This window comes from Diadema antillarum, unplaced genomic scaffold, assembly GCF_040938485.1.
Source record: "Diadema antillarum isolate AM-2024a unplaced genomic scaffold, OU_Dant_1.0 scf00000031, whole genome shotgun sequence".
Taxonomy (NCBI): Eukaryota; Metazoa; Echinodermata; class Echinoidea; order Diadematoida; family Diadematidae; genus Diadema; species Diadema antillarum.
This window is the reverse complement of record NW_027270920.1, coordinates 639822-649605: the sequence shown is the minus strand read 5'-3', so window position 1 is coordinate 649605 and position 9784 is coordinate 639822. Positions and strand designations below refer to the sequence as shown.

The following is a 9784-nucleotide window of genomic DNA, read 5'->3' as shown; positions in this document are numbered from 1 at the left end:
TGTATTGGTACGCCTATTTAACGCTTATTTTAGACCATGGTCCAAATTTGTGCCATGGTCTAAGTTTAAACCACCTTCGTGAATTCGGGCCATATCAATATAGGGTTTAAATAAAGATTTACATCCATTGGACTGCACGCTGTGTCATTCATATTTTGTGAAAGAGAAGCATTTCCTTATCTCATTGATAGATTTCAAATTTGAAGGCATTGTGACTAACTAGTCAAAAAAAAAAAGCATCTCAAAAATGACCCTTAGAATTTATGTGTCACTTATCTCTAATGCATTTCTCTCTTCAAAAATTTGTCCTCCACAATTAACTTCCTTTCTCTCTCCCATTGCCTTTCTTTCTCTTTCTGTCACTCTTTGCCCCTCTCCATCTCTTCTCTATTAAATAATTCCAGGATTGGTTGACAGTATCATCAAGTATTACAGGTACAGTCACCTTTTTTTAGTCCTCACGTAAAATCAAGGGGTGCGAATTTTTGTTAGTTTTGTGATGCACGGTCACGTATTATTCTCAAAATAATTAATACATACTTTCACACCTAGTTTTCATCTAAACAACATGCATTCAGACATTCAATACCCCAAAATCACCACAAGAATATGAAAAGATTTTTTTTTTCATAAAATCAGTAATCAGGGCACGTTACAGGCAATCGTTCTTTGGCAGCTGTGTGTATTCATCATTGAGTCACCCATATCCGACCAAATCCCTTATTGGGATATGAGCTGGTCCCGACATGTCCAGATAGGAGAGGTCAGACTGTAACGAATACATTGCAGGACAATTTTCAGAAAGTCCATCAGAGCACTACCACTTTGTATGATCACTACAATTGCCATAAAGTATAAAACATGTATCAATCACTGCATTCAAGGAAGCAACCAAGCAACCAAGAAACTCATCATCAATCAAATAAGACATCTTCAGAGATTGTATCAAAAGGCAGTGTGATTCTATGTGTACCCCAACACACATACAGACAAACACAAACACACATTATGCATGCATGCACACAATCAAACACACAAACACAAAAGGTAAAGGTATAAAGAACGAGAAAATTCTTTTGTGCGCATCAAAACTGGCAAAAAAAAAAAATGTGAAATTATAAAAAAAAAAGATATAAAAACTGCAACTTTCACACTTCTCATCTACACTATACATTTCTCTCATCATATCTCGAGAAGGTTGCAAATCAAAACAACATCGACAGCTTATTTTTGTGAGGTTTCTTGACTTTGCATGTATGGCATAACTTGTATTTATTATACCAAGCAAATCTGGGTAATCAAAGGCTTCACACTACTGGCTACAAGGTGCTCATAATTTATGTATGTCTGTCATCATAGTACTTCATCAATCTAGAAACAATACGTAATACTTGCTCATTAAAAAGTGAAATTGTCTTAGTAAATGAAGTTAAACTTCTGACTTCATACAGGCAAAAAACAAAACAGTTAACTATCATAATATTTTGGCAAACACATTCCTAATTACAATTGCTTTACAAGGCATGTATGTCATTCTTATATATTGCACCAAAGAACAACAAAATGAACTGAAAGCACTGTATGAGATAAACAGTGAAAAGAGAGTTACCCGTTTAATTCTGAATATTTCATATTTCAGGTCTTTATCATGAAGTTGTTTTGAATAAATGAACCAAAAAAAAAAGAACTAAAACTTTTGGTCAACAAGTTGCTAGTATTAGTCTCCAGTAAATAATTATTGCATCAAACTAATGACAAACACAACATACCATGTTTCCAAGACATATATCTGCACTTCCATGTGAGTCACAAAAATCATTAAAAAAAGAATAATACACTGTGCTCCCATTATAATGAACATGGTCATAACCAAATTTTGTTTTACAACAAAGTAAACATTAAGGTCAAATGCTTATGACCAATGCCTTTGTATACCGTACTTATTTGTTTGGCTGCAACAAAATTTTGATTAAATGAAAGAAAACTGCTGGTCCAGAAGAAAACCTTGTTCTAATGGGAGACAAATTTATGTAGTCGGGAACATACTGAATTCCATCCCATGGTCACCACTGTAGAAAGTCATAACACCAGCAAAAATCACCTAAAACTCTTTGAGTTATACCTGCACAATCTATGGTCTAGATCCCTCTGAGACAACAGAAATCACAAAGTATAGAGCGAGCTCACAGTTTTGCTGGTAATTAATGAAAGACAAGCACACTAAGATACAGTGATATTATGATACATCAGTGTACACTGTTGTTGTCTACAATGCCATGTTCCTACAGCTTTTCTATTATGAAGATACAGCAGCATTTTTTTTTTTTGAATATATGAATTGATTAATTTAATGTGACTGCTAAGAAAGCAGTGTATGCCTATAAACTAGTAACCACGGAGCTAATGACTGCAAGTCCCTCCAAAGGATTAAACAATGGGGATGAATAGCCTTAGCCCATGAGCAAAATGGCTGCAAGCCAAGAGTCCTGAACAACGGACCAAGTGGTTGAATGAATGTCTCTGGTCTTATCCACTAAGCCTATTCACTTAAACCAATTTAGATCTGAATCTGGATCGCAATGAAAGGTGTATAATAACTAGACAAAATTTCTGTCTGGAATATTTTTTAAAATCTTTTTTTTTTTTTATATAACTTTTACGGCCCTTATCCATACTAGGGATTCCGTGAAGCCAATTGCAATCTCCGCTAACATATCACGGGCCTTATCCATATTAGGGATTCTGTGAAGCCAATTGCAGTCTCCGCTGACAAGATACAGACCGGTCTTTCGGTCAGTATAAACTATCATATACTGTAAATGCATGTGTACATATTATTATCTGAAGGTACATGCAAAAAAAAAATGTCTTGAACATTTACACCGGTATGTACATACAATGTACAGCGTATCATCATTTGAAGGTATACATGTAAAAAACCTTTATTTTTAGAACAATCTGTCATTGCACACAGGTGAAACACTAATATAATGCCCAGAGTCCAAAATGTAATGTGGCATCATATGAGCTTTCTTCTGGATTTAGTTTACATTGTGACAGTAGTGCCATGACCTGATGTTAGACATGTAATCATTCTCAGAATGCTTTAGACTTTTATCATGATGATGTATAATGATTTTTTAAAGGACAACTTCACCTTCACATACATAAAATCAAGGACTGAAATGCAGCAATATTAGTAGAACACATCATTGAAAGTTTGAGGAAAACCTGATGATCCATTCAAATTTTTCTGAATTTTGGAAGTTTCAATGCTAGATGAGATGTTTCAATGCAATGGCTAGATGAGAAGACTTCTACAACTTGTGATGTCACATGCATGAAACGGTACAAAGTTACAACATATTTTCAATTGTCTTGCACAATCAAAGAGCACTTGAATTGCATGTTTTGATGGCAGGGAGGATATATTAGCTCAAACATACGTCAGTAATGAGTTGAGGGAAGGTGTTTTTTTTTCTCAAAAACATTCAATTTTGCGGGTGTAATTCACTGAGTGTTCTGCTGATATTGCTGTATTCACTCAATCCACATGTACAGTGTATGAATCAAGGTGAACTTTTCCTTCAATACTGCTTTCACTGCAATTAAAAAAAAAAAAAAAAAAAAAAAACCTAACAGAGAATCACACCTATTAAATTGCACAAAACTATACCATTAGATTATACACGCATTTTCTTTCTCTGTAACCACAAAACATGAACGGCTATGATGTATATTGTATCATGGATTATCATGGATTATTCCCAAATATTTTTAGCAATAATTAGTACAGCACTGTACATCAAATACTGAAATGACAAATATCAATATGATGAAGACCCTGTGCAAAATACATGTTATTGTTATACAACAAGACCACACATCTTGGATCAGAAATTAACAATTTTTAGGATTAAGTAAATCCATTTTTTTTTCAGATTGTAACAAAAGTCATTATGTTATTATTGATGATTAGTATTTCACTTTCAGAATCCTGTCTAGAGAAGTCTGAACCTCACCCACATACACATTTTCTGTCTAATCAATTATAAATATAAACATAACACATAGCTCCAATGTGCACTTTAAAGATTAACTTGTCTCAGACTCATGTCATAAAGTAACACAAAAATGCCAACTTGAATCTGAATAAACACTTTTTTGTCTAAACCTGAACAGTAAAGCTGGATTATCTCTCATACAAAAAAAACACAACATAACAAAACAAAAGAAACGTACATCAATGCCACTTCATCCTATGGGGTAGTGCTTTATACATATGCAACATTGTGTCAAAAACTTTATTTTTTTGCATAGAAAGATTTGCTGCATGGTAAACTCACTATACATGTACCATGGTATACAAGTATAATACACATTTTGATCAAAGAATACATATATATATGAGATATTAAAATTATTTCACAGCTGTACAATATGTCAGAAAGGTCATGTAGTCAGCAGAGAACGGGGAAAGAGAAAACAAAAACAAGTTGATTAATTACCGGATAACATGTACATATGCCCTGATACCAGCGACTTTTGCACAAAGCCCAGTATATATACACTAACCTGTACTTGAATCACAGGGAAAGTTTGCATGAACAAGTACAAGCTGCAATAGATAGGCCTGCACCAATAGAAAGAATACATTCTGTTTCTAAATCAATGAGGTACTGGTACATGTAAGTTGCATACGTGACATCATCCCAATCAGATAAGAGGAAATTTTGTATAAAGAATAAAAACACAAGTCAAACTCATCTCAGGGATAAATGAAAAAAAAAAGAGAAAATCAAGGGTGTCATAATGCCAAACAGACCATCTTCAATCCATTTCTTTGTCACGACCTTCCAAGATGTCATTGACAAATTCAATACATGCTGCCTTATACTCATCACGGTGCTTTAGCAGATGGGCAACGTGTTCAGAATCCTTCCACATCACTTCACGAACTTTGTACCCTCGACCTCTTCTCCCTTGGATCATTTTCTGGATGTCTTCACAAGGGACGATGCTATCTGCTTCCGAGTAGAGGAAGAGCTGAGGGCAGGCGATCTTGTCACGAAGGATGGCATCAAAATATGACAACCTCTGCGAGTTTGCACGCAAGCCCAAGATCATGAAGAATGCCCAGATCAGGAATGCCTTGATGCGAGATATGAGCCAGTGCTGAGATGGTGGCTGGGAAGATGAAATCGCTCTGAAGGCTGTCATCATAGTTGGACGAGATGGGGAACTGTCGAATACCACTCCTCGTACCTGCAACTGGGCAAATTGTCCCGGACTGGGTCCACACAAAATATCGGTGATTCCCCGATATACATATCCACCTGCATTGCTGAACACATGAAAGAAGACTGGATTCTCTTGCAAGTCTAACTCAAAAAGGGATTCTAGAACTTTCACCGACACTGCTCTCATGTTTTGCTTTGAAGAAAAAATGTAGTCTGTCTTGGCTATGTAACGGATAGTGATAAAGCCCTCTGATTCGTACAGTGCACTGTACTTGGCCAAATGCTTGTCCTGACAGCCGAGCCACCCTAGAAGGTAGACAACCGGGATTCCACTCATCCGCTTCCTTGACCTGCTGGAGACAGAGCCATCAGTGGCATCACTTGCATCTCCCACAGCAACCTGGCTGGGCTGTTCCAAATCTGATGGAAAGTTTACTTTATAGTTGAACTCCATTATGCCAAGGTAGGATTGTAGGAATGTAACGGAAGCTGAGGGCTGCTACTGTGCTATAGAAAGTTTTACCAGTACCTCCTTGACCTTGGTTTACTAGTACAAGTAGGCCTAGACTCTATCTATTATTAAAAATATCATTAAAAATATCATCAAAATTTGTGATCATACGACGTCATAGAAACACCATGTACAGGTTCGCCTCAAGTCACAGCCAGCGTTGAAGAGTTGAGTTCTGTTTTGTGGCCTAGTTTCGTCTGCAGCACGGTGGTGAGTGGTAGCTGCGACCATTGGTATATGGATTTACCGGTAGGCCTAAGGGATAAGGCGGTAGATCTGTGGTGTGTAGGAGGAGCTAGCGCCCCGCGGGGTTAGGTCGTGAGTGTTGATGCCGATGTCTGGCGATGACGGTACGCGACTCGCAAACGTCGGCTACTCGATCTCAGTTGTTTGGAGTAGGAGGTCGATCTAAAGTCCGGGTTCTGTATGTTCTTGAGTTGTCCGATTCTTTCCAGATAAACTAGGTGAGATAAGACGATTAATCTCCTTCGGATCGACACACAATAACGCAATTTCTCCTCGATAACGATGTGAAGTGGTGAATGCTCTTTGATCACAGATACACACAGAACGGTAATCATGCACAGAACATCAAATGTCATGTCAGCTGACAACAAAATGTATCAGGTGACCCGACAGGACAGCGTTCAGCGTGTGTACGATGTACGTGTATAGGGGGGGGGGGGGGGGGGGGGAGAAAAGGTCGAAGGGGAGAGGGGTGGGGGCGCAGAACACTCTCTCTGTGGGTGGGGGTTGTATCATCAACCAGGGCGAGGGGTAGACTTTTTTTTGGGGGGGGGGGGGGGGGGGTGAGGGGTGGGGGGGGGGGGGTGGGTCAAATGGGCACCGGACAATTAACACCAGCCCGGTGTTTCATATTTACCGATTTCATTTCTTCTTCTTTTTTTTTTTCTTTTTTTTTATTGAACGAAATAAAAATTCAGATCCCCAGAATAATAAGTCCGTAGGGAAATACTCGTTTATAACGTTCACGGTTATAGCGAAATTTCGCTACAACGAAGCCATTTCCGCGTGCGCCATTGACAAACTTGAGAAAAGCGAGAGAAACGGTGACCGTTTACGTGATAACGAAATGTGGATAAATGTGGAATGAATGACAAAGCACAACAAACATTACAACAAGACAAAACAAAACAAAATGTTGCCATTTCCGAGGTTAAAGAAAAATTGTGTGTGTTTGGGACGGGGGAGGGAGTGGCTAGACCCTATTAAATCGTATTCTTTTGTGTTTTATATTGTAATATTGTAATGTTTCTATGACAGATATATGGCGCCATATACAAATGCTGTGGATCATCATCATCCATTTCATGTCTATTCGAAAATAGTAGTGATTTTCGTTATTCCGAACTTCATTAATCGGTATAAATGAAAGTGACGGTTGCAGGGGCGGATCGGGGATTTCCGTAAGGAAGGCGCGCCTTAACATATTTTTTTTTCTGTTTATTTCGTTTGTTTTACCCCCCCCCCCCCCCCCAAAAAAAAAAGAAGAAGAAAAAGATAATGATATTAAAAAAAAATAAAATAAAAATAAAAATAAAGAGGCACGCCTGGTGCGCTCCCCCTGGATCCACCACTGCGTGTAGGAATGTTGGACTGACTGAACCAAGAGAAAGATAAAGAAGAAGAAGAGGAGAAGGAACTAAAAAGTGAGTAGGCCAACACGACTATTATATACCAAACCTTTAAAGAAACTGCAAGTCTAACGTCATTTTCGGCTTCGGAATAGCGAACCTATTTTCATCTTCGGATTAGCGATATCCGGAATAACGAACCTTTATTTCATTTTCGGTTTAACCAATTCCTTCGCAAAGAAGTGGATACCAGGTGGAAGATGGATTGATTTTTGTTGTTTTGTTTTTATTTCTTATTTTCTCTTGTTTTTTGTTTGCTCGTTTGTTTGTTTCGTGTTCATTTCCATCTGAGAAGATGGCTGGATAGCCCATATTTAGCTATACGTTTAAGCAGGGCCCTGTCTTATAAAACTTGTGACAGAAATCAATCAATCACAAATCTCTTGAAAGCTGCAATCAATCGCAACCTGTGATTGATTAATTGCAGTTCTTTTTTTATAAGCTTAATTTTGCTTTCAATCATAAAGTTGCGATAGATTTATATCAACCACTCCACACAAGTCTTTATAAGACGGGATCCATGAGGTCCAGTTGGATGTGATTTTATGAGATGGGACCACTTTAACGGGTAAACACCCTGCTCTTTGCGATGAAAGCGGGATCTTTTACATGCATGAGTTGTTACTCTCTCATACACGGGACCTCCATTTTATGTCCTATCCGAGGGACAGAGCGTTTTCCTCTTTCTAGAGGGGACGGTATAAGGTTTACACACGTACATTGCTCAGTCCAGACTCGGGTTCGAACCCGGGCCCTTATAAGGATCGTGATCAGACGCGCTAGCGACTGAGCCAACTCAACGCCTTTGTCAGCTAATGTTAGTAGCTCCTTACTTTGAAAAGCGTATAAAGATCGTCGACCCAAAAGAAATGCACACCACTCATCCACGCTTTAATCTCTGTGAATTTTGATCGCATGGCCTTAAAACTGTCCGTCGATTTCCAGCATGCACTAATATCATTATCATCATTAAGTTTTGGTCTTGTGCAGGGCATATATTTTTTTTAATGGTTACTCCCTTTCTTCAAGTTAAGCAATGAAGTATATCATTATTCAACATTCTAGTTCAGTGTTCAGATAATATGACGTTCCATGATGCACTGCTCGTGGTGATATATTGAAATCAAAAGGTCCGAAAATGAGTTTAAATTCAATAACAATATAATTGTTAATCATAATCAAGAATTCAAATTGATAGAATAGTCTTTAGAACTTCAAACTAATTTTGGTTGTATAAATTAGTCATCCAACGCAAGCGTACTCATCGGTCATAATGTCACTTTCTATTGGATGAAGTTAAGGCCTATGTACGAAACACATCGGAAATCAATCATCGTTTCATTTTATTGAATTATCTATTTCATTTCATTTCCAACAATACAAAACATTACATAGGCCTACACATAATAACACAATATCAATGCAATGTATAAAACAAAGAAAAATACTCAGAAATTAACAATACTGGGCATCACTTTCACATGGTTTTGTGTAATTGAATTAGAATTAAAGTTGCAGGAAATGGAGGGGACGTGCTAAAAAGCCATTTATCATTGATTTGTTTTGTTTTGTATAAGCTAAGAGCCATTACACCCAAGCAGGGCTGTGAAGATGCTCTTTATCCCACTACTTAGTAACTGAATCGCCCGAAACCGCCCATCAGATTACGAGTACCCCCTAAATCGCGCAAACCGGCCGTCTGCTGTTTTATGATAGTTTTAATGCTTTACTATCATTACTGTTTTCATAATTATACTAGTAGAATATACGACACCGGTCGCTCCAGAAGAGCCTTTGGGTCGATCCAGGGTCGCTCCCTTCGGTGGGTGGTCGCTCCCTAATAGCGCCATCTAACGTTAAATATAGGATTCTCGTACAGCGGAAAGATGAGCCCCCCCCCCCCCCCCCCCCCCCCCCCCCCCTCCCCCAACCTCGCTCGGCCAGCCCCTCTTTAGGGTTTCCCATCACCAGCATCCCATTTCCATAGCGAACCTAACAACAGACCCGCGACGGGCGCGCAGTTGTGTACCAATCCAACGTGCGATTTCGGTACGCGGACCCGGTGCGAAGATAGACGCTAGCCAGCGCCGCCGCGCCGCCGTGCACATCACACACATTCCTAACCAAGCGACAAGTACAACAAACCAGCGCATTTCACGGAGAAATACATTTTATGATTCCAGCTTGTTTGCGTACAAACTGTACTAAAGACAGACGAGCAGGTGAGCTTAGTTGCTTGAACATTCCCCGTTGACATGCAACTGTTTCTGCGGAAAAGTTTGCCGTCAAGGAACTGATCCCCTCGAAATTGTCTTGGTAGATCTAGTTTGATTCAACGAACGTGGACGCCGTCGAGTTGGAATTAGTAACACTACAGG

The 9784-nt window shown here is 38.8% G+C and overlaps 1 protein-coding gene across 1 annotated transcript; it reads right to left on the bottom strand.

Moving 5' to 3' along the window:
• Window positions 1-4830: 4830 nt before the first annotated feature.
• LOC139741603 (transmembrane protein 53-like) lies at window positions 4831-5694 on the bottom strand. Its single transcript, XM_071652186.1, has one exon. The coding sequence runs from the start codon at window positions 5692-5694 to the stop codon at window positions 4831-4833; it is 864 nt and encodes a 287-aa protein (XP_071508287.1).
• Between the last annotated feature and the right edge of the window lie 4090 nt (window positions 5695-9784).